Below are 23,958 nucleotides of genomic sequence, written 5' to 3'. Positions count from 1 at the left end.
TGACACAACAGCAGGGTGACTGTACTTGCGTTGAAGCCTCTGATATGACTTTTGTGATTAGAGCCTGAAGTTTTCAGGAAATGTTTTTTCTAAATTCGGGTGGTAAATAAACGTGTGGACTAAATTTGTGTGAATTCTGGAGAAAAAACTGCCAGTATGCTAAATTCGGGGAGAAATCGGGCTCAGTTACTCAAACTGGTTCGGTACAAATGGTGATGTAACTGTGTCGGTTGCCAAACAAGCTAGTGTCCATTCCTACAGACGTCTCAGTGAGGACAGTTTGCCGGGTAAAAATCGGGTTTCACCCTAAAGAGGCAACCTTCAATTCAGGGTGCAAATTTGGGGAAGAATGGGGTTAAACCCTAAAACTTCAGGCTCTACTTGTGGTGCAACCCCCTACGTGAAATATCCATCTGGGAGAAGATGGCGTCGATAGTCGATTGCTTTCTCCCAATGGTCTGTACAGCCCTCGTAGCATGTACGTTTACTTGAAATGGGTTTACCTTCTGGGTTCACCTTCGATCCAAGGAGAGGACCAACTGCTCTTTATTATTATACCGCAGTTGTCACAAGATAACTGCATTTTTGTTGCCGGACCCAGGCAATGTGTGGTGTCAAGTCGGATGGGTGCATTGCCACAGCTGCTGCAGCTAGCTGCAGAGAGCAAGTCGCTTAGCATACTTTTGTTCACTACGAAAAATGAAAATTCGGTGGCTGCGCTGCTGACATCCTCTTCCTTGAAAAGCACAAATTTTCGCTTTGTTGCAGAGGTGGATGAAAAGGGCGTCCAAAATGTCACGTTTTCTCTGCTCCTGTTCAGCAATTTCCTCCGTACCTGGAGGTAGTGCAGAGATCCGTTGCAAAATGTTGGACTTAGGTTGCGGGGTAGACGCCTCGTGGCTGTCCTCGAGAAGCTCAGCAGTGGCCAATTCCTGAAGTTCGCATTCGGGGGCCAGTCGCGCCGCAGAATCGGCAAAATCTGCGTCACCTGTAGTAGTGCCAGCTGCAGGTATTGAACTACTAATCCCTTTATTCCGAGCTTTCCGGCGCTTTCCAAACTTATGTGTCCTGCGGAACTTACGAAGACCCATCTAATACTGCTGTCCTGGCAGCGAAAATGCACGTAAAATCGGTGCGGTCGCGCTTTACAGACACCTGCCGTGAAACCGGAGCAGGCGACGCAGCGCGCAGCGCGCAACGTCGAAAGTGCGCATTTTGAGCGTGGCATGCCGTCTCCGCCAATAGGAGGGCAGCGGACTGACCACGTGGCTCTCGGGAGCCAATCACTTCCCGAGTTTGGCATTTTTCGCAGGCGCCCCGCTCCCTCGTTTGCGGACGGAGAAGTGCGAAACTACGACCATCAGGAAGCTGGATTTCTCGTGTTTCAAACGATACTAAGATGGCGCCGGTCGGTGGGAAAGTTATCGTGCAATCGGTGGAATACTAACCCCCGAATTTTTGAATGCGACTTTCCGTTCCGAAAGTACCTTTCCTTCGAAAGCAAGCCTTCCGCTCAATTTTAAACATTCCTTTCCTTTCTGCCCTCCTTTCGCAAGCGCGAAAGGAACGCCCTTCGGAAGGTTGCCGAGGGGCTACCTTACGTTTGCACTTTCCCTTCACAACGTCAATCAACATGGCAGCTCCCGATGAATCGTTCGTAGATTTTCTCGAATTTGCTTCACGCGCAAGTGATTTGTGCTCGGGGAAGCTGTATGCACGGGTTTGTCCGGATCGTCGTCGTCTGCTTGACCGCGAGAATCCTATGGAGTGCTACTCGAACGATGAGTTCCTACTTCGTTACCGGTTCACAAAGTCGTCTGTCTTGCGTATTTTGAGTGAGCTTTCTCTCGAATGTGCGACAGACAACAGAGGTCATCCTCTTCCTTCATTGCTGAAACTGCTTGCGACCCTTCGCTTCTATGGTGCTGGCGCTTTTCAAACAGTTATTGGTGATTTGGTGGGAATATCACAGTCAGCAACGTGCAACGCGATCTGGACAGTTACGAGGCGCATCGCTTCTGTACTTTATCCAAAATATGTCCGGTTTCCTCTTGCATCCGAAGCAGCGTCAGTAATGACGCGCTTTTACTCGATTGCCGGGTTTCAGGGCGTCACTGGTTGTATCGATTGCACACATGTTCCTATAAACAGCCCTGGTGGGATGCACGCCGAAGTTTACAGGAATCGTAAGGGAGTTTTCTCCATCAACGTACAGGTGAGATTTTCAAAGTTGTGTAGGTACCCCAGTCGAATTGAAGTTTGTGCGTAGGCCATTACTGGTCCAGAGCTTCAATTCTTCGACATTGTTGCGAGTTGGCCTGGGTCAGTGCACGACAGTCGGATATTTGATAACAGCAGAGCTCGTGTCCTGTACGAAGAAGGGATGCTGCCTGGTATCTTGCTTGGGGACCAAGGATACCCATGCATGCCCTTTCTAATGACTCCACTGAGCGACCCCAGAACGCAAGCAGAAAGAAGGTAAACTAGAAAGTATAATGGTCATCTAGACAGTCATTATTTTTACCTTCCGCAGATACAACCGAAGCCACATTAAAACGCGGAATTCAGTAGAGAGAGCATTTGGAGTGTGGAAAAGAAGATTCCCATGCCTCAGAATGAAGCTCCAAACGCGGCTTGAACGGTCAGCTGCTTTCATCTGCGCTTGTGCAGCACTACACAACATCGCATGCGTATGGAACGACCCCTGCCCAATGGACAACATGCAAATACAAGAAGATGAGGGTCCTCTATCTGCTATCTACCCAGACGTTGTGCTTGGTGCACACATGAGGCGCCGTCTAATTGAAAATGTTTTTTCCCGCGTCCAGGACGATGCTTAGAGCACCGAGCTTTGATCCTGATGATCTTTTTACATGCTTCCTCAAGTCATCTACATTGTTCACTGAAGGAAGATAATTATGTACATGCAGAGAAAACAATGGTGATTCATTAATTTCAATACATCAATCTTGTTGCTACTGTCTTTGACTACAAAAATGTTTAATGAGTGAAATATTTCCATTGAATGTGCAATGAATTAAACACGTACACTGAACTGTTACATTATATTACATTCATAGATGGATAAATGCATACAACTGCTTACAAAAGCAGTCACGATGAAATATGGCAGTACTTTTAAATCATGTTACGTTCACTCGAGTTTGCTTGTTCATATCTTGAGTTAGCTGCTCCCCCAACAGTCTTTGCTTCATCTTATGCACCTGAATTTCTTCACGCACACACTGGACTTGCAGTTTGTGCATTATACGCATGTGCCTTAGTTTTAGCTTGTGTTCTTCGTTCATGAGCTTGACCCTCAGCGTGTGCTCAGCGTCTCTACGTATATTGTCCTGTGCCATCGTCTCCCGTCGTGATTCCAATTCTGAAGAAAGAGCATTCTCAAGCACAGCATTTCTTGCTCTGGATGACCTCTGCTCTCTTTGTGTGTTGGTTGTGTTAGTTGGCATTGATGATTCACGTGGTGGTACGGATGTACCGCTTAAGTGTACACTGCTCGATATAGCGTGTGAGGACGCATCATGTGAAGCTGGTCCTGAACTGAGGAACTGAGTCCCTTCACCACCTGTCGTTGTAGCTTCGTCCAGAATGGTGTCGTCAGAGGTGGAATGTTCAGACTGTAACTGAGCACCACCTGTCGATCCAGGCACAGTGTGAAAGGTGCCTGCAGAGAGAAAACAGCAAAAGTGGAGCACAAACATGACAAAATGCGAAAAGCAAACACGTGTGAGCTCTATGTAACAAAGAACTAGCAAAAAGAGCATCATCAATATAAGTGATTGTAACTGGAGTAGATTTACACATAAGGTGTATGGCATCATTAATAAGTCGGAGGAAAAAGTCTGGGATCTGTACTGTCCCGTACCTTCTCGTCGCTTCTTCATGACTGTGCACCAAACCAACCAACCAAACTACTGTTTTAGAGTTAGTACTGTCATTTACTTGCCTCGCTCTACAATTTGCGTCCCGTTGTGGTCGTCTAACATGGGAAGTAGAATACTCCGTACTTCCGGAGTCAAGCAGTTGCGGTCACCATCGAAAGGGTTGTGTATCCTTGTGGCAATGTGGGGGACGATGGACTCCACTTGCTCGAGGACCGGGTCCATTGGGGAGGGAGGTCCACCACCACCTGACAACCCAAGAAGAAGTTGCAGTGTTCTGCGATGCATGTGATGTCAAACGAAAGCTAGCAAATGGAACAGTTGTACGCACCTGTCAGCATGCTGTGTCTCACTCCTTTCGCTGTTTCTTTTTTCCACTTCCCCTTCAAATTGTCCCACACTTTTCGCAATTGTTTCACATTCCGATGCACTACACCAGGTATACTGTTGAACTCCGCAGCCATCTTCTCCCACGCTTGCTGTTTCGACTTCGCCGACACACTGTCGGTCTTCTTGTTCTCCACTATGCCCTTGTACTTCCGTAGAAGTTCGAGAAAGGTGTCTGTTTCATCAGGTGTCATGTACGGCGTTCGTTTTGACATGGTTGACGAGCCAGTTGAACATTGTTGAACGGTTGAAGTCTGAACTCACGTGGTCGTCCCGCCACCTGTCTTGCAACGTTTGACTCGTCTTGGATTTGTTCGGCTTGTACAATGTTGCAAGACCACAATTCAAATACGTGTTAGACGTAATAACCGATCCCGAAGAAGCGTCGCTGTTCAAAATTTTATTAAACGGAAGAGGTAATACGTTTAAGAAACACATTTCAGTGATAAATCATCGATAAATATTATTACTTTCATCATATTAACTGGCAAAAAGGAAGTGTACTCTCACTCCCAGACTCGCTCCGAGAACAGTTCGCGTTTCCTTTCGTAAGGAAAGTGGAAGCTGCATTCAAAAGTATCACTAGGTGAAAAAACCGGCCTTCTGGGGAAAGAGACTTTCGCGGTTCCTAGGGAAAGGAAGGAAAGTTACAAAAGGAAAGTCACATTTAAAAATTTGGGGGTAAGAGCCTTCCGAGCGTAATTTCTACTCACTTTTTCGCGAGGGTGTGTTACAAAAGTAAGCATTTCATCAATTTCTAGCTCGAATTTGACTGAAACACTTCGTGACACGATAGGTGAAGGTGCGAGTATTACGAAAATACACATATTGAAAAATCGACTTTTTTGATGAAAATCGCCATTTTAATTGCCGCGTCTCCCCTAAAAAACCGAAGACCCTATCGTTTTATCTTGTTTGTGTCTTCGGTTGCATAAACTGTCATGAGCTTCGCAATGTGTCTTACTTCTCTCCCTTTAATTTCGCTTCAGGGGCGACTCCTGGGATGTGTCATATTAAAGAAGAACCCCGAGATGGAGATAAACGACCAATCACAGTAGTGAAAACGGAGCCTTACAATGTCGCAATCTTGGCAGGGCAGGAACAAATGGAGCACAAAGTCCAGCAACGGCACTGCGGAGTGTCCGCGTCAGAAGGTAATAATTATGGTAAAATTGTCGTAAACTGCTGTGTACTCAACGGTGGGGAATGCACACACAAAAAAGAGAGGTACAGTGAGAAACGAATGATGCAACAGAACTGTTTTTTATTTTTTTTAGGGCTGTGCGAGTAGCAAAATTTTCGAGTTTGAGTCGAGTTCGAGTAATACCAAATCCCTGTTTCGAGTATCGAGTCGAGTTCGAGTAGTTCGCGTTCCATTAAATGATAGGCAATGTGCAGAAACAGGAAGATAGATATGAAATTTAAAGCTGCTGTAGTGCCACTTTTTGGCCAACTTCCCCTTAAAAATCTTCTTTTGTGCTACAGTTAACAAAAAATGAAACGAATGAAGATTATAAGAGCCTTATGAAAACAATGTGCCACCTAAGGACAGCATTGCTAAATGAATACTGCAACCATAAAAGATTTAAAAGTTATGGGTAGAAAAACTGTCTTGCAACAACATGCGGTTTAACACATTTTACGGTGGTTTGACAAATATTTTTTGTGGCTGACAGTATCACTTCAAAATATGTTGCTATATAGGAAAATATAGCCAAATGAATGCCCTATCGAATGATGTAAGTTTCGTAAACAAAGCTATCCATGTATTCCTAAAATTGATTTTGGGACACCAAAAAGTTGGTGTAACAGCAGAAACCTCATGAAGATATGTCTGTATTTTGAACAAAAATATCAATCTGTGTCAGAGACGATGTTTAATGATTACATAGTTACAAAGGCATGTCCGAGTATATCGACATATCGAGTACATCTGATGATTGATCTGGAGTCTGGCTTCGGCTCCTTCTTTGGCTTGGAGATGCCGATGGCGATAGGTGCGCCTACTATCATGACATCCCCCTTTTTCTCTTTTTAGAGGTTGAGTCTCATGACAGGCTTGACAGAGCGACCAGACCTGGTCAGAGTTCTGTCGTCTTCTGTGTCGTCGTCAAAAGTTGAATGGGTGACTTGCTGGGGCACACAGTGCTCAGCACTTCTTGTCTGAGTGTCTGTCCTCTGCTGTTCTGCTTTTGTTGGACGGACGAAAGATGTATTGCGGCGATGTAGACCTTTCTGTGTTTTAACAATTACCGAACGGGGTTCGTCCAAGTGTCGTATGACCGTACCAGGGATCCAGTGTCTGTGTCCTTCCCACACTTTGACTGATTGGCCTACAGCCATTTTCGGTGCTTGCCTTGTGTGCTGATCACCATACCTCTTCTGCCGGTCACGTTCTGTATTCAATTTGTGTCTCACACCTTGTATTACCTTTGGCTGTAGTAGTTTGCTGTGCATTGGAATGGTAGTCTTTGTTCTTCGGCTGTACAGTCTCTGTGCTGGTGATCCCAGCCCTTCATTCCTTGGTGTGTTTCTTAGGTTGAGGAGGGCCATTTGTATGTCACTTCCATCTAAGGCACATTTTCGAAGTACACTCTTGGCTGTCTGCACTGCTCGTTCAGCGAGGCCGTTAGATTGTGGGTATCTCGGACTTGAGGTGATATGATGGAATTCCCAGTCTTTGGTGAAGTTCTTGAACTCCTTCGCTGTGTAGCAGGGGCCGTTGTCGGTTTCAAGGACCTTTGGTATACCGTGAGTGGCTAACCATTCCTTCATGACATTGACAACTTCCTGTGCAGACTCTCCACGTAGTTTTCTGAAATCCAGGTAACCCGAATAGCTGTCTACTATGGCAATATATGATTGCCCTTCAAAACTGAATAGGTCTGATGCCACTCTTTCCCAGGGTAGATCGGGTATCTCTTTCATGTGGAGTGGTTCCTTTGCTGGTTTTCTTTCTGTGGCTTGGCATGTTTTACATCTTTCTACATAATTTCTGACGTCTGTTGTTAGGCCAGGCCGGTATACTGTTTCTCGTGCCCTTTTCAGGCAACTGTTGCTGCCAAGGTGTCCTGCATGTATCTGTGATAGTAATCTTTTCCTCCACGCTTTGGGGATGACAATTCTGTCATTCCTGAAAAGTATGTCCTCGTAAACTGCAAGTTCATCTCTAAAGGACCAGTATAGTTTTAGTGTTTCACTGAGCCTTTTTGTGTCACTTGGCCAGCCGTTTTTTGTGGTTTCCATGATCTCTTGAATGTCTTTGTCTTCTGCAAGATCCTTTTTGAGTTCGTTCATCGTTTCTGGCGACATAGGTGCTATTGCCAAGAGTTGTAGGTCTTGTGTGCAAATGTCGGCGGACTCGTTATCGACACAGTCTCTGCTAAGCAAGTCTGCAATGACAAGCTCTTTTCCTTTCTTGTAGACTATTGTTGGTGCGTACTGTTGTACATCCAGCAGAAACCTTTGTAATCGGGGAGGTGCTCTACTCAATGGCTTTCTTGCGATGTTCTCTATTGGTTTGTGATCAGTCTCAATGGTCAGTGGTCTTCCATATATATATTGATGGAATTTCTTGCACCCATATCTGATTGCCAGTGCCTCTTTCTCGATTTGTGGATAATTCTGCTGAGCTTCTGTCATTGCTGCAGATGCATATGCGACAGGATTTCCTTCTTGTAACAGCACTGCTCCCAAGGCTTTGGAGCTGGCATCGACCGATATGGTTACTGCGCCATTGACGTTGTAATACTGCAGCGTCGGGGCAGTCTTTAGTGCCTGTTTTATTTCTGCTAGCGCTTGCATCTGTTCTGACGTCCAAAGGAAGTCTGAATCCTTTGTAATGAGCTTTCTGAGTGGTACCGTCTTGTCTGCAAGGTTTGACACAAACTTTTGCAAGTACTGTATCATACCTAGTAGCCTTTGTAGTTCAGTCTTGTTCTTTGGCTCCCTGACTTGATCAATTGCGGCTACTTTGTCTTGGTCAATCTTGAGTCCATCTGCAGTTACCGTATGACCAAGAAACTTGACCGAATTGCTGTCAAACACACACTTGTCTCTGTTGAGCTTTGCACCGGCTTCTTTCAGTGCTTCCATGACTTTGTGTGTATATTCTTGTAGCTTCTCGCTTGTTTCAGCATACAATAGGATGTCATCCATGGAGTTGACTGTGTTTGGCATACCTTCTAGGATTCTGCTGACAACCTGTTGGAAAACCTCTGGTGCTGTAGCTATGCCAAATGGGACTCTCTTGAAGCCGTACCTGCCCCAGGGTGTGCTGAAGGCCAGATACTTCTTTGTGCGTTCTGACACTTTCATTTGCCAGAAACCTTTCTTTAGATCTAAGAGAGTGAACCGCTTGGCACCTCTGAGGTGAGCAACAATCTCTTCCAGAGTCTTGAGTGGGTAGTTACGTCTGATTAGAACCTTATTGAGTTCTGTTGGGTCGAGGCAGATCATTATTTTTCCTTTCTGTTTCACCAGGACCATCTCGCTGCAAAATGGTGTTGGTTCCACGACTTTTTCAACTATTCCTTTCTGTTCCATGCTGAGGAGTTCCTGCTTAACTTCCTCCATAATCGCATATGGAACTTTTCTTGGTGGCCTGTTCACCAAAGTCTTAGTTGCTTCCTCTTTTATGTCAGCATCATACACAAAGTCTTTTATGCATCCCATACCTTGAAATATTTTGTCGTCCTCTTGTACTGTTTGGACAGTGTGCACTCTTCTTACCAAGTTGAGGGTCTCACACGTGTTATGACCCAAAACTGGTGTTACATCCGAGTCCACAACGAGGAATCTCAGCTCTACTGTCTGTCCATGTACAATGCATGTAGCTCTTACTTCTCCAATCACAGGAATTTTGTGATTGCTGTAGGACGAGATCCTCTTAACAGATGTCTCAAACACCTGTAATCCCATTTCTTGGACTACTTTGTATGGGAGGACATTGCACTGGGCTCCAGTGTCTAACTTCATAGTGACTTTGGTTCCATGTTTGAATTGGATTTCTTCATGCCACGCTGTCTTGTTTTCCTCCGTCTTCAATTCGGACACGTACATCTCTTCTGTGTCATGTTGTTCATCAATCGTGTGGACGTTGTGTTGTGCTAAGTTTCTGCTCGCTCGGCACACAGCTGCAAAGTGTCCCATCTTATGGCATTTGTTACAAGTTTTGCCATATGCGGGGCATTCTCTAGGTTTGTGGAACCTTCCACAAAACGTACACGCTTTTCTTGGTCCTATCTTTTTTTGTGTTTGCTCTTTCATCTCTGTGTCCATCTTTTGTGTACTCTTCGTTTTCTTCTTCGTAATAGAGTCCACTACCTTTGTATCTTTGTTCGCTATCTCTTTGAGCTGTTGAGATGCCTGTTCACTTGCCCCTACACGTGTTGACCGTTTTCTGCAGATCGATCGTCGGATCGCTCAGTAATTTTTCTCTGACGTCGTCGTTCCTGATACCGACGATAATACGGTCTCTAAGTAGCTCGTCAGTCAGCTCGCCAAACTGACATTTCTTCGCTTGGAGTCGTGCGGCGGTAAGGAACTCGTTGAACGTCTCGCCTTCTTGCTGCTTCATTTCGTTAAACTTGTATCTTTCATAGGCGTGATTAGCTTTTGGCGTGAAGTGTTCCTTGAATCTCTGTTTCACGACTTCCAATTGCTTCTTTTCTTCATCGCTGAGGGAAAGCGTTCTGTACACATTCTGCGCGTCCGGACCGATAACTGTCATGAAGTTGGCGACTTGGACTTCTGGGGGTTTCTTGTGCAGTTGTATGGCTGTAGCATACCATTCATAGCTCTGTAGCCAATCGTCCCATGTGTTCGGCGACTGCGATGACACATCGAGAGGCTTGGGCGTTTTCAGACCACAGTCTGCCATAGTTTCGGAATACCTACTAGCGTATTTTCTTGCCTGTCTTTTCCGGCGCCGTCTTCTATCCGTTCTTTTGCGCTACATTGTTTCTTCTTGAGGTATTCTGTCTGCTGTTTCTAATCCCACTTCTGACACCATGTCAGAGACAATGTTTGATGATTACATAGTTACAAAGGCATGTCCGAGTATATCGACATATCGAGTACATCTGATGATTGATCTGGAGTCTGGCTTCGGCTCCTTCTTTGGCTTGGAGATGCCGATGGCGATAGGTGCGCCTACTACCATGACAAATCTACAAGTTCTAAAATATACAAAACACGGCAATCTTTGTCAGAAATAATACCTGAAAATATCAACCGGATTAAGAAGTTAATGAGTTGCGGAAAATAACGTTAACACTGCATGCTGTTCATGTAACTGAGTGACAGAGTTCATTGAAGGAGTAAAACGGAAATTAACATAGTAATTTCTGCTGAAAACATTAATTTCAGGCTCAACTTTCCTGTTGTACCACTTATTGCTATTTCACCGCTCTTCCATTCGTCCCGGCTGGCTTTGAGACAGGAAGAACAGCAATTGTGCAAGTTATATACATGCCCGCACATGCAGGACAAAAATCTGATTGTCTAACACCTTCAGAGTTGTTATTTGTATTGTAACAAACGAAATCTAATTCAAATATGCTTCAAATGCAAGTATTGCGCATATGCGAAAGAGGTCTGCCGCGGGAACGCGACACCGCAACGTGATGCCGCAACCAAGATAGAATCTCCACACTGCCTCCTTGGCACAGGGCCAACTTCATAAATCACTACCATAAGGAACAGATAAACGTGAAAATGGAACTCATTCTGTAACCACTTGTCCAAATCTACTTTAGGGACCGAGTAGCGCCGCTCATAAAGTGTCGATCACCGGTTATCGACTATACAGGGTGTCCCAGAAAACGTGTCATTGAATTATAATAAAACTACACCACCGAGAGTCTTGTGAGAGTGGGTTTTTGCTTTGTTTTTTTATTATAATTCAATGACACGTTTTCTGGGACACCCTGTATATGGGCGCGGTAAGGAAGCGTTCGTACCAGAAATTTTCGTAGTCCTACACAAGGCTTCCAGCCCTTTTTCGGTTGTGTGCAGATGCACTTTCTTCACTCTTGTCAGTCGTCTCCGAGTTTTATGAACTACATGTAGTAGAACCGAAACAGACTCTCCGGCCGAAGATACGAAACTACGAAGTGCGCTCCTCCCATGTCGGATACGCTTCCGCGAGAGAGAGATGCCTCCGTGGCCAGCAGTAGCCAGTTGAAGCCGGTTTGCCATTCATAGCCACTACTCAGTCTGTAGCCAAGTCGAGGCTAGCCGAAGCTAATAGTGAAAAGAAGATGGCGGAATTGTGACAGCGATCGCGGCTGCGCCAAATGCGTGTTTCCAAATGGTGGAATGAATCGTTGAGACAGGTTAAATCTTATATGTGATAGACTTTAATGAGGATCTAAATAGAGCTCGAAACAATATCGAGTACTCAAAATTTGGCGAATCATCAGTTGTCGAGTCGAGTTCGACTCGAGTATAAGGTCAACACGACTCAAACTCGAAATTTCGATTGTCATGAGCTTTGCAAATGTGTCTTACTTCTCTCCGTTTCATTTCGCTTCAGGGGCGACTCCTGGGATGTGTCATATTAAAGAAGAACCCCGAGATGAAGATAAACAACCAATCACAGTAGTGAAAACGGAGCCTTACAATGTCACAATCTTGGCAGGGCAGGAACAAATGGAGCACAAAGTCCAGCAACGACACTGCGGAGGGTCCGCATCAGAAGGTGATAATTATGGTAAAATTGTTGTAAACTGCTATGTACTCAACGGTGGGGAATGCACACACACAAAAAAGAGAGGTACAAAGAGAAACGAATGATGCGACAGAACTGTTAATTTTTTTATTAGGCACGAACAGTCAAAGCTTGTTAATATGACGAATGCCGTTCCTACGGATTTTGGTCATAAAGTGGATTGTGATGTTACGAACAGCACATGTTACGATAATGCAAGGATAGAGAGGTAGCAAGCGAGCTGGTGGTATAGATCCATACAGAGAGTAACGTTTATCGGTTCGGTTCGGGTTTAGGTTCGACTATAAGGGTTCAGCTCCGGTTCAGCTCCGGAAAGCAACTATAATGGTTCGAACCGTTTTTTTTCAAACTGTTCGGTTCCCAAACCGGTTCAGGGGCCAAGGGTGGGAATAAAGCACAACAGGCATGTTAAATTACACTTGAAAGATTTTGAATATTCAAATTTTGAATCGAATATCAAACGCTCGAACTATTCGATTCGCGAATCGAATATCCAGCATTGGATTTTTCGGGTAAATAAAAATCGGGTAAATAAATGTGCGCACTAAATTCGTGCGAATTTGGGTGAAAAAACTGCCGGTATGCTAAATTTGGGGAGAAATCGGGCTCAGTTACTCAAACTAACTGTAGCGATTTGGTACAAACGGTGGTGTAAATGCATTTGCTTCCAAAAAAGCGAGTCAATGCATTCTTACAGGCATCCTAGTGAGGGGAATTTACCGGGTGAAAATCGGGTTTCACTCTAAAGGGTGAACCTTCAATTCGGGGTGCAAATTCGGAGAAGAATCGGGTAAAACCCTAAAACTTAAGGCTCTAATCGTGTTGGTTTATTATTAGAGATACGTTAGTTTGGCGTTTGCATTGCTGTATCCAGGTTAGCCGCAGTTTTTGTAGACCTTGTTGTTGTTGTGGGCAGATAACATTTATTTACACTAGTTTATTTTGCATCCGGGGTTTCGATCACTTTATTTTGAATTACACCCAGGGTGGGCTTCAAGGTGCCTGCAAGATATCAACACGTGCTGCGAGTTTCCTTGCATGTTGATACGTCGATGGGCACAAACTATGTCAATATGTGATAACCGAACAAGAGGCGCTGGGAAAGCACGGATGAAACCAAATTTGTGTGCTTGTGATGTTCACATTTGTAGAATGCTTCAGCTAATTCTCGTTTAGCTGTATGATTGGCAAGTGGACCATGCAGGGTGTCCCAGAAAACGTGTCATTGAATTATAATAAAAAAGCTACACCACCAAGAATCATGCGGTCAACGGCATTTACCACCACCTCCTGATGTGAATGTCGTGTAACGTATGTTTAATTATGTAAATTTTTGTGAACTGAAGTCAATCAAGTCAAGTCAGAAATTTGCCAAGTAAAGGTCACTTTTGTACCCCACCAATGTGAAGAGTGTGTCTAATGTACTCAAATTTATGATAATTGACATGGATATTCAGGGGCTATCCCATCAGAAAAAAATAGCCGAACATCATGCTCTACGGAGCTAGTGCACGGATAATTTTTCAGCGCAATCCTTGTCAGTGTGACGAAAGGAGGTTGAAAACACACCCACACCTGCAACGCAGAAAGAGATAACACAGGTATGGCTTATCGAGTCCGACTTTCGCTGGGATAGCACTTGTGGGACCCTTATCCCACGTCTCGGATCCATGCTCGCTCGCCTGGCTAGCCCGGCGAAAAAGAATGGAACGGATTACCCCGACAAGCAATGTATGTTTATTTTACCTTGATACCAACCGCCTTCCGCTCCAGTTCTCCGAACGCTCACACACCCCATGCGGCCCAATGAATGAACGTCCCACATGAGTCAATGCATCAATGAGGAAAAGGTTTATTGCAATACCTTCGTGCAGAATGCCCCAGGTGACTGCCAGACAACGCAGCTCTCCCACACGAGCTCGATGCTCCGCTTTTTATCCCATTTTTCTCTCGCCCCCCGCAATGCTATCAGCATATCACAGTAAGCAACGCCCCCTCAGGGCGCGCACCTCAAGTTGTGGTTCCCACATCTCCCCCCATCACAAAAAGGGAAACAAGAAGACACGTCGGGCACTCGAAAATTATCCATCAAAAATTGTCCATCGGGGTCCAAGTCGATGAGATCATCATCTGCTGGGTCTGGTTGTACCTGCTGTCGTTCCGTTTCCCGTAGTAGATCTGGACGGAGCTGACGAAGCGTTGAGAGGGCAGTAGAGACATCGATGGATTCCGGTCGAGCCTGCTCAATGCGGGAACGGTGAAGCTCACCCCGCCGGTGGGCTGTGCAGTGCAATTCTGGTACTCCACAAACGGGGCATTATATACGCTGCTCCTCTGCTGACAAGGGTTGGAGTGGGTCTGCTGGGTTTCGTTCCAGCATAGTGAGACCCCGAAACGGCAGTGGGGTGGATGCCGGGTCCGCATTCCTAAGGGGGCGGGGCTGCGCAGACCATCTGTTGTGTGAAGCCCAGGAAACCAGGGTAGCCCAGGTGGACTACCGTCCAGGTAGACACCGATCTTCGTCGAGGGCCAGGAGACCGGGACTGGGCCTGCTCAGTCCTCCAAAGGGGCCGTGACGAGCGCCGAGACGGCAGGGGGTCGTTCATATGTAAATGTTGCGTGCTGAAGCTTGAAGAGAAGGGAACAGCAGTAAGAGGGTGACTCCGTACCGCGAGTGCCTGCAAAAGCACTCCCCAAATGTAAACGTGGAAGTCCGCGTAACGGAAATCACAGTAATAGATACTACATCGCGAGCACCAGGTTTTGGTGACCGAAAATAGTAACTGCTACGTGCGCTGCGTGCGCATAGTGTCGCAGCTGGAAGCAGGTCCGGAAGGAACCAAGCGTAGTTGATGCAATGCGGGCCTCTCTAGGTCCCTGGTTGCGGTGATCAACCTTTGCACAAATGCGAAGGGATCGAATGCTTGGGGGAACAACACATTAGAAGCATGGTTTGCTCATCCCAACCAGCTAAAAGCCGGCACTCATTCGAGTAGACGCGAAATTTACTAGGAAGATACGGCAAAAGTACGATCTTCCCATGCTATCACTTCAGAGCTATCAAAGGGATATGCTCGGAGATACAAGCGAAAGGGGGTGGCACTGGCGGGAATACCTCGTGCGACACATCTGATATCAGTGCAACCTACAGAATGCACATGATACACGATACCCGTGACAGTCTGATAGGCAGTCATGTTACCTGAGAAGCGTAACGGCGCGTGCCGCTGTGCCTGCGGCGGTGGAACCAACCAAGCATGGAGACGCCACGTCTGATTATGGCCCTAAAGGCACCGTAGTCGAGACATTCTGGGGGAAGCACTGCAGATACCATGTCCCTATCGACGTGACTGCCCGGGACAGCGGATTACTGTGTAACCAGCCTTTACTCAACCGAAGCAAGCGGTTGGGGAAGCTTCGTCCCTTGGCACAACAGAGATGCTCATGCTCATGGCTGGGGATGTGTGGCGCATACCGGGAACCAGTCGCTCTCGGGATACGGGTACTGGAGCGGCTATAAAACTCAAAGAGAACATGAAAACCCACACAAATAAAACCCACAAAATCCTATCTGTTTTTGTGCAGTGGCAAAAAAGAAACGTAATCAGTAAAGAACAACGTGCATGGGCAACGGCGTGCCTGCCGCTGTCAGGCGCTCGAGCAGGCCGGAAAACTCGGGACGTTCACCGCCCACTCAGCAGTGCTGAAACTTTGAGACCATTGCGTGAAGAAAAAAAAAAAATACCGGAGGATTCCGGCTATGCTGTCCTCCCGACAGGCATACCGGCCGCCCAGTCTTCTGGACAACAGCGCGAGGCTGTCGCAGACGTCCCTAAATAAGAAATGGTAAAAAAAACATGGTTACGCATTTCGGCCTCCCGGTTCACATCGCCAGTGGAACGGGTCTGCCTCCACAACGTTGGGTGCCACTTGTGGGACCCTTATCCCACGTCTCGGATCCATGCTCGCTCGTCTGGCTAGCCCGGCGAAAAAGAATGGAACGGATTACCGTGACAAACAATGTATGTTTATTTTACCTTGATACCAACCGCCTTCCGCTCCAGTTCTCCGAACGCTCACACACCCCATGTGGCCCAATGAATGAACATCCCACATGAGTCAATGCATCAATGAGGAAAAGGTTTATTGCATACCTTCGTGCAGAATGCCCCAGGTGACTGCCAGACAACGCAGCTCTCCCACACGAGCTCGATGCTCCGCTTTTTATCCCATTTTTCTCTCGCCCCCCGCAATGCTATCAACATATCACAGTGAGCAACGCCCCCTCTGGGCGCGCACCACAAGTTGTGGTTCCCACACACTTTCCCTCTCCCAATTTCAGGAACTGTCGCTTTTTCTACTATCACTATGTGGGCTGGGTTTGGAACATCCTTTTGTCGGACTGAGAGGGATTGCGCTCAAAAAGCCGTCGCGCGTTATGGTTCGGTGCTACGAAAAGCATGATGTTCGGCTATTTTTTCCGATGGGATAGCCCGTAAATATCACTGTCAATTATCGTGAACTTGGGTGAATTTGGCACGCTCTTCATATTGGTGGGGTAAAAAAGTGACATTTGCTTGGCAAATTTCGGAGTTCAGCTCACAAATATTTGCATAATGAAACTTACGATACATCACATTCCCACCAGTAGTTGGCAAAACCTAGTAAGAACAAATGCCGTTGACCGCAGGATTCTACGTGGCGTAGTTTTTTTATTATGATTCAATGACACGTTTTCTGGGACACCCTGTATATTGCGGTGGTCTTATGACATTGCTTGACTCTGCTGGTCTGTGCGACAGCCGATGGACGTTCCACGCCTAATGCCGCAACCGTCCTGGCTGCGGCATATTGTGATAGATTTCGCTGGTTTTGTGTCTGACAATGTATCGGCAAGAATACTCCTCTAGCTGAATGATACATTAATTACTGAATGGCCAGCAAAGGTTGCTCGTCGAAATGATGGGCAAATTGGTGATCATAGGAATGCGGAGGAGACCATTTTGAAGCGTGAACTGAAGCAGCGATTACTGCTGTGCTGTGTGTTTATAGTTATTGCCGCCAACAACGGAACTCCAGTAACAATCACCACGATGAGGAACACCATATAAAACACAGACATGGACAGAACCATGTTCAACTGGTGCGTGTAGCTTATTTTCATAGTTGACCTACTGCAGAAAGAGAAAAAAAAAACGAGCTCGAGCAGAGACAGGTTGACTGGTTTTTTGGCTAATGTTCCTCCAGGGAGTTCAATGAGGATAGCCTCCACAATCTAATGGCCTAAGCTTGAACCATGCTTTGAATGGTGTCTATAGACCAGTGTTCGTTTACTGTGTCTGATAATTCAGAGAAAATGCGAAAAGAAACATGTTCCACCTCTCCGGCTTACGGAGTGGTTCCGACTGAAAAATAGCAGATGAAGTTCCTCTAAACCAACCAGCAGCTTCCCTCTCCTGACGTCAAAATGATGTGGGCGCCTCAGTGGCTCGTTCCAACTCTTGCCATCGTTGCGCACGGCCGCGATTTCCAGAACCGAATTCTTGAATATTTATGCATCTGTTGATTAAATTACTTCACATGATGAATTTTAAGAGGCAGGATAACCGCTTGGTTTTAAAAAAATGTTAGTGATTTCAAGTGCCTTCTGGGCTCCTTTAAGCACTTCATCATCAGTCACTCCGAAAGCGGGACAACATTTTTACCACTATAGGTCGGGGGAACTGCCGGTTCTGTGACCGAAGCTCATAATAGTGAGGGTAAAATATATATCTTCGCCCTAGTTGTGCTGAAAATACCAGTCATTGCCATGTTAACGAAATGTCGTATTAACGAAAAAGAGTTACATGCGGAGGCCACTGGGGGGAAACAGTTCCCAAGGAAAATGGCAATAAAGCAGGGATGTTATATTAACGAGTGTCGTTTTAACGAGGTTTGATTGTATCAGCTTGCTAGCGCACGCTCACTTTTACTAAAGACTCACGCAGTAGACAAAATAGACACTGGGATTGCTTTTTCAATTTTGCCTCGTAACTTTAGCAGAATTAATTCAAACATAAACGACAGCATATTTGTTCGTTAAGATATGGACACGGTGCTCTGTGTCCGTCTGCTCTGTGTTCCGTCCTGTCTTTGCACTCTATCTGTTCAGTAACGTGCTTTCAAGTGCACAACATGCACTTGATAATACAGTAAAATCCTTAATAGCTAGTCCTCCCGCTAACTCGGATAATTCGGACAACCCGCTAGGTCCCAGCAAATGTCTGCAGAAATTCGTGGGAACGAACGTTCGTTAATTCGGCAGCAGTTAATTGCGTGCGCGGAAGATAATTCAAACTATCACGGCTCGAGGGCAATTCACTGAGGCAAACGGCGGATGCCTCAACGGTAGAGAAACGGCAAAGTGAGGTGGCCGCATCACCGTTGTCGTCAGCGCTGTGACGTTACTGACGCCAGCTGCCATCAGCTGCCATCTTTGAAGGAAATCTCGTTTTAAATCATGCGTATCAGTCAGTCTTTGTGCTACCTGCATGCTGTTTTGACATGGCTGACAATGGGTAGAGCCTGAAGTTTTCGGGAAATATTTTTTTCTAAATTCGGGGGGTAAAAATTGGGTAAATAAACGTGCGCACTAAATTCACGTAAATTTGGATGAAAAAAAACTTGCAGTATTCTAAATTCGGGGAGAAATCGTGCTCTGTTACTCAAACTATCTGTAGTGGCTTGTTACAAACGGTGATATGACTCCATTTGCTGCCAAACAAGTAAGTTAGTACATTCCTACAGACATCCCAGTGAGGGCAATTTGTCCGGGTAAAAAATCGGGTTTCACCCTAAAGTGTCAACCTTCAATTCGCGGTGCAAATTCGGGGAAGAATTGGGTAAAACCCTAAAACTTCAGGCTCTAACAATGGGTAACGCCACTGGTTTTCTGCTGCGGCAAATTCTTCCGGCAGATTTTCCGCAGCAAGCAGCCAACGGCTGCTTGAAATGGGAAACACTTTATTTTCTCGGATAATGTAGGGACAAACCTATTTTATAAAATCTCGGGTTTAAAGCGCAATTGTGGTTCAGCATTACATACATGATATCTCCTCTGACATGCTCTCCTCTGACAAGGCCAAATGTCTGGCACGTGCAATCATTTTATACCTTCTGAAAGACTTTTCAGCATCTACAGAGTTTCTAGGAATCTTATAGGAAGTTTATAGGAAGGGCCTTGCCATACATGCCCTGTGGAAGTTACAAGACACCCTTTTTGTTTCTTGGCTGTAGGCATGACTTAAGTGTCCCTAAAGGGAAACTCACAGACATCAAATCAAAGTCCCCCCAATACCACCGCAAAACTGCAAACTGCTGAGGCGAGGTATGCACCGTTAACTTGGGCTAATGTTATTTTAAGCTAAACTACAATCCGCAGCATATGTAGGGCCTGACTTTTTAGGGTTAAACCCGTATCCGCCCGATATCTACCCCCCGAACGAAATCTGTAAAAATTCGGGTTTAACCCGAATCTGCCCGAAAACATCCATGTCGCGTGGCACACTCGTAAGCGTGCATTAAAATAAAGTTTGATAACATTGCTAAACATTAGTTCCATGTTAAGACAAATTTTTATTAAACAAAAAAAAATCACCCGAATTCCTGACGACAGAATATCCCGTAACGGGATTTAACCCGAATACACCCGAATTTTCGAGTGAAAAAATATCACCCGATATTTACCCCCCGAATTTGGCCAAAAATAAAACCCGAAAAAGTCAGGCCCTAAGCGCGATGCGACAGCACCTGGTGTTGTCGCATCGTTCAATGAGTATCTGTTTCTCTACGTACAGCCATAGAAGCCATTTTAATCTGTAAGTTTGAATTTCAAACACGTCTAGCATCATTTACTTTATCATCATTTTTTTAATGTCTTTTTCCCCCTCTTTATAATTCACTGGCTTGCACTGAGGCATTGAGGAGTGCTCAGTCACCCTCCCAGGTGTATATCGCTCGCTGAGTGACCCCTTGTTTGCCAATCCCGAACGATGCGCAGCTACCCAGGGCCGACGAGCCGCAAACACGGCGAAACACGTGTCCTCTGGTGCTGTCGCATTGTTCAGTGAGTATATATATATATATATTTCCGCCCCTTTATGACGAATTCTTTTGTAACAGAGCTACTAGAAATAACAAAGTTTTGCCCCAGTCTGATCGAAGCCTGATCTGCGAAGCACAAGACCCATATAATGAAGTTTTAGAAGCAACTGCCTCATGCAACATAATTGGGTTCCCCTTCTGCCTGTGTCACGCGGCTGGCTTCCGGCTTAGTGGTTTGATGAACGGATTAGCAGAGGGCACGAGTGGAGGTCACATGCCTCCAGTGTCTTCTTAGTCACTACTGGAAATGACCAATATGGATAGAAAGAAGAAGAGAGCCCACAAAGGGCTCAAAGACCCGGACCCAAAGAATGTCGCAGTTTTTTTTTTAGCCCGAGGTAAACAAATCGCTGTTTTCTTATGCCTGCCCGTGCCCTAAGCTGTCTGAATTCATAATTGGGTGAGGTTAGGATGCTAGAATTAACACTTTTCACTGTCTCAGGCATTCGCTCTACAGTGCCTTACATTCTGAAACCAGGACCACATCGCTCGCTACGGTGGCGACACTGCCCATTGTGAACAGACCACAGCTGGTGCGCGTGGTTCATTATCTCCCATGCTTCTGATAAAACTCGTCTTCAGAAATTCTATTGGTATTGGGCGCAATCCGCGTGAGTCTCTCCTTCCTACACAGAGAGCACCTACATCGCACACGTGTCACTTAGGGTTGCCACCTTTTGCAGTGAAAAATACCGGTTGAGGGAGAGGAGGTGGAATAGAGGGAAAGGGGGAAAGCTCGCGGGAAAGGGAAGTGGGTGAGGGGTGGAAGAGCACACAGAGAAAACGAGAGAGAGAGAGAGCTCAAGACACTACGGGGAAACGTGTTCCTGTGCGTAATAAATAATAATGAATTACCACCATGAAGTCACCAGTTGTTTCCTTAGTTAAGGAAACAACTGGTGACTGCGCGGAGTTGGGTCTGTGCTCCAGGTTTATTCAAGTTGTAGTGGAATGTTGAAGGGAAAAGCCCGCAAAAGTCCCTGTGAAAGCTCTTGAGCCACAAATACCGGCAAAAGGCTGCCGGTATCACCTTCCTACCGGCAACCGGCAGAGCGAGCATTTAACCTGCCGTGCCGGTATAATACCGGCCTGGTGGCAACCCTAGTGTCACTGGAGACGGGGGAGAGTTTGGACTCCTAGCCAATGACAGGCCTCGTTGACACAAGCAGCGGCATGTAGAGAGAACCGGTTGTGGGGACATCGCTGTGACCTTGTGGAGCAATAAAGCGCTGAGAACATGACACGCGCACGAAATGGAGTATTTTGGGCTTTTGTTACCTTTTGACCCGGCTACAGGTTTTGGGATTAACGAGTGTAAATAATATGTTTAGAATTGACCTCACTTCCTGATATTGCAACCAAAATCAATGCAATCCCTTGTTTTGAATGGTTGGTGATGCGCAATGTCAAAATGACGTGTGGCTATCATCGCCAGGGCTTGTGTAGGGATGGCCGTGAGGGCAAAATAATGCAGCGAACATTCATTAGGTCTGGAGCCATTATTTATGTTTTTTGCGTCAATTTTTTCGAAACGTTCACCGCCTGCAATGTATCGCGGTGCGTTTGAAAAAAGTACGCCTCGTACGCCCGTTTGCTGCCCCTTTTAAGCGGACTATGACGCCGTGTTTGTTGACACCGCTGGTGCAACAAACTCTTTCACGTGTGCGTGACACCATTCACATTCAGTCTACGCATACATAACTGTATTGAGACTAATACAGTCACTCTAGAATGTAATATCGCTGCACATTCCTTTTTAACGAAATCGCCTTTGGGCAGTTTCATTTTAAATCGAACGATGCACAGAAGTTGGGTCTTTTGATTGTGACGAAAAAAATATATGTTGAATGGGACCTCGGGCGATGTATAACGCGCCCTACACCAGGCTCGTGCAGGCATCGATATCTGAGGTGGAGAGGAGGAAAGATTGGAGACTCTTACAAGCGCTTCTGTCGACACCGTATTTGAGTGCTTCAGGAGGCGTTCATTTTGATTGTGAAGGGTAAATTCTTTTTGGGGTGAGAGACAGGGTACTAGTCTCTGCGCCACGTTGTTCTTGCAGCTGTATGACGCGTAGTTAATTTCTAGAAAAATCCTAAACTCGGCATGTGTGTCAAAAAATCTCACAATTTGCGGTCACGTATCACTCGATAGATCGTGCAGCGCCCTTTCGTGTGATATGTTTTTTATGTATGTCGATATGGGTATTATGTAATTTGGATGCGTTCAAATGTGCAAGGTATGCGATAATACGGAAATTTTGGCCGCAGATATCTCAAAAATGCCATCTTCGATTTTAATAATTTTCGGCACATCAGTAGCTTCACCCCGCTTCTTTCTAATGGCGGAAAGGCATTTTTACTTTTTTGCGTTTGAGAAGAGGGGCGATTTTTTTCCTGAGGCAATGTTTACGACACGCACGGTTCGCACGCGCCGCTACGCACTTTAATGCGCCACACGTGCGCATCAAAGAACACCACGAAATAGTGTGCCACGCTGAGCTTAGGCACTATACACAGCTATGTCCACTCTATAATATTAATTAATCCATTTCTTATGGTCGTGTTGTACTGTTTCTCGATACAAGCATCAGTCTAAGAACACCACGAAATAGTGTGTCATGCTGAGCTTAGACACTATACACAGCTATGTCCACTCTATAATATTAATTAATCCATTTCTTATGGTCGTGTTGTACTGTTTCTCGATACAAGCATCAGTCTAAGAACACCACGAAATAGTGTGTCATGCTGAGCTTAGACACTATACACAGCTATGCCCACTCTATAATATTAATTAATCCATTTCTTATGATCGTGTTGTACTGTTTCTCGATACAAGCATCAGTCTAAGAACACCACGAAATAGTGTGTCATGCTGAGCTTAGACACTATACACAGCTATGCCCACTCTATAATATTAATTAATCCATTTCTTATGATCGTGTTGTACTGTTTCTCGATACAAGCATCAGTCTAAGAACACCACGAAATAGTGTGTCATGCTGAGCTTAGACACTATACACAGCGATGTCCACTCTATAATATTAATTAATCCATTTATGATCGTGTTGTACTGTTTCTCGATACAAGCATCAGTCTACGAACAGCCAACTGTATTTAAAACTGCAATGTTGTCGTGAATTCTGACTCCAGAAACATGGTCGAGCGCCGTTATTTTTGCATTGCAGTGACAAGAAAATAGGATTCATGAAGCAGCGTGATGTTTTGTTTGGTGTATAGCCGGCAAGGAAAGGACGTGTTCATCATGTGATTGTGGGCAAGTATGTGAAAGTGAAAGTTGGTCGTTGTTGGTAAAAGGCTGTGTTTTGAAAGGGTGAACGGCAAGGGTCAACGGTTTAACTTTGTTGCTCAGAAGCGCTTCGCAACGGACGCTGTACGTTCAGTGCATGTATGTGTGCCAGTCTGCACAGGCGGTTGTGTTAGTATATGATGACTCAAATAAATTTGTTTGTTGACACATATTTTGTACTTGTTTTTTGGATCACGGAATGACTGTATGGTGGATATGAAAGCTACTATTCCTAGAAATCAGCGGTAGCCAGGACCGGCCAAGCTAAGCTGTGAGCAAAACATGTTTTATTGCATGTCCCAAATCCAAAGGACAGGCCACAAGAGTGTGTGAACTTCGCCGATTCCTGTTTCGGACAGACGGCTTTGGCTGTATTGATTTCAGGCAGATCTGACAGAGATCAGTTTTCCCATGTACTTGAGACCCTTTTCGGTGCTGCATAGCTGTTTTGCAACTAGGCACACCAAATGGATATTATAGAGT

General features: G+C 45.6%; 2 protein-coding genes across 4 annotated transcripts in view; both read left to right on the top strand.

Moving 5' to 3' along the window:
* LOC135379039 (zinc finger protein ZFP2-like) overlaps positions 1–23,958 on the top strand; it is a 55,254-nt gene that overhangs the window by 17,839 nt on the left and 13,457 nt on the right. For 2 of the 3 annotated variants that reach the window (XM_064612286.1, XM_064612284.1), the window contains 2 exons: positions 5,279–5,443; positions 11,827–12,003. In XM_064612286.1, the coding sequence (XP_064468356.1) occupies positions 5,279–5,443; positions 11,827–12,003 (342 nt within the window). The remainder of the gene's footprint in view (positions 1–5,278; positions 5,444–11,826; positions 12,004–23,958) is intronic. The other variant, XM_064612285.1, reaches the window with a different exon arrangement.
* On the top strand, positions 1,634–2,840 carry LOC135379171 (putative nuclease HARBI1). The gene is made up of 3 exons (XM_064612415.1): positions 1,634–2,215; positions 2,270–2,478; positions 2,534–2,840. Exons 1-3 carry the CDS (start codon positions 1,634–1,636, stop codon positions 2,838–2,840), a joined length of 1,098 nt encoding a protein of 365 aa, XP_064468485.1.

This window comes from Ornithodoros turicata, chromosome 1, assembly GCF_037126465.1.
Source record: "Ornithodoros turicata isolate Travis chromosome 1, ASM3712646v1, whole genome shotgun sequence".
Classification (NCBI taxonomy): Eukaryota; Metazoa; Arthropoda; class Arachnida; order Ixodida; family Argasidae; genus Ornithodoros; species Ornithodoros turicata.
Note: the sequence above shows the minus strand (reverse complement) of the source record. Positions and strands in the feature narration are given on the sequence as shown.

Bases quoted from the DNA above. Each gene is read 5' to 3' on its own strand.
- LOC135379171 (XM_064612415.1), top strand. From the start codon at position 1,634: ATGGCAGCTCCCGATGAATCGTTCGTAGATTTTCTCGAATTTGCTTCA. The intron at 2,216-2,269 runs GTGAGATTTTCA...GTTTGTGCGTAG, and splicing joins TTTTCTCCATCAACGTACAG to GCCATTACTGGTCCAGAGCT. The intron at 2,479-2,533 runs GTAAACTAGAAA...TACCTTCCGCAG, and splicing joins AGAACGCAAGCAGAAAGAAG to ATACAACCGAAGCCACATTA.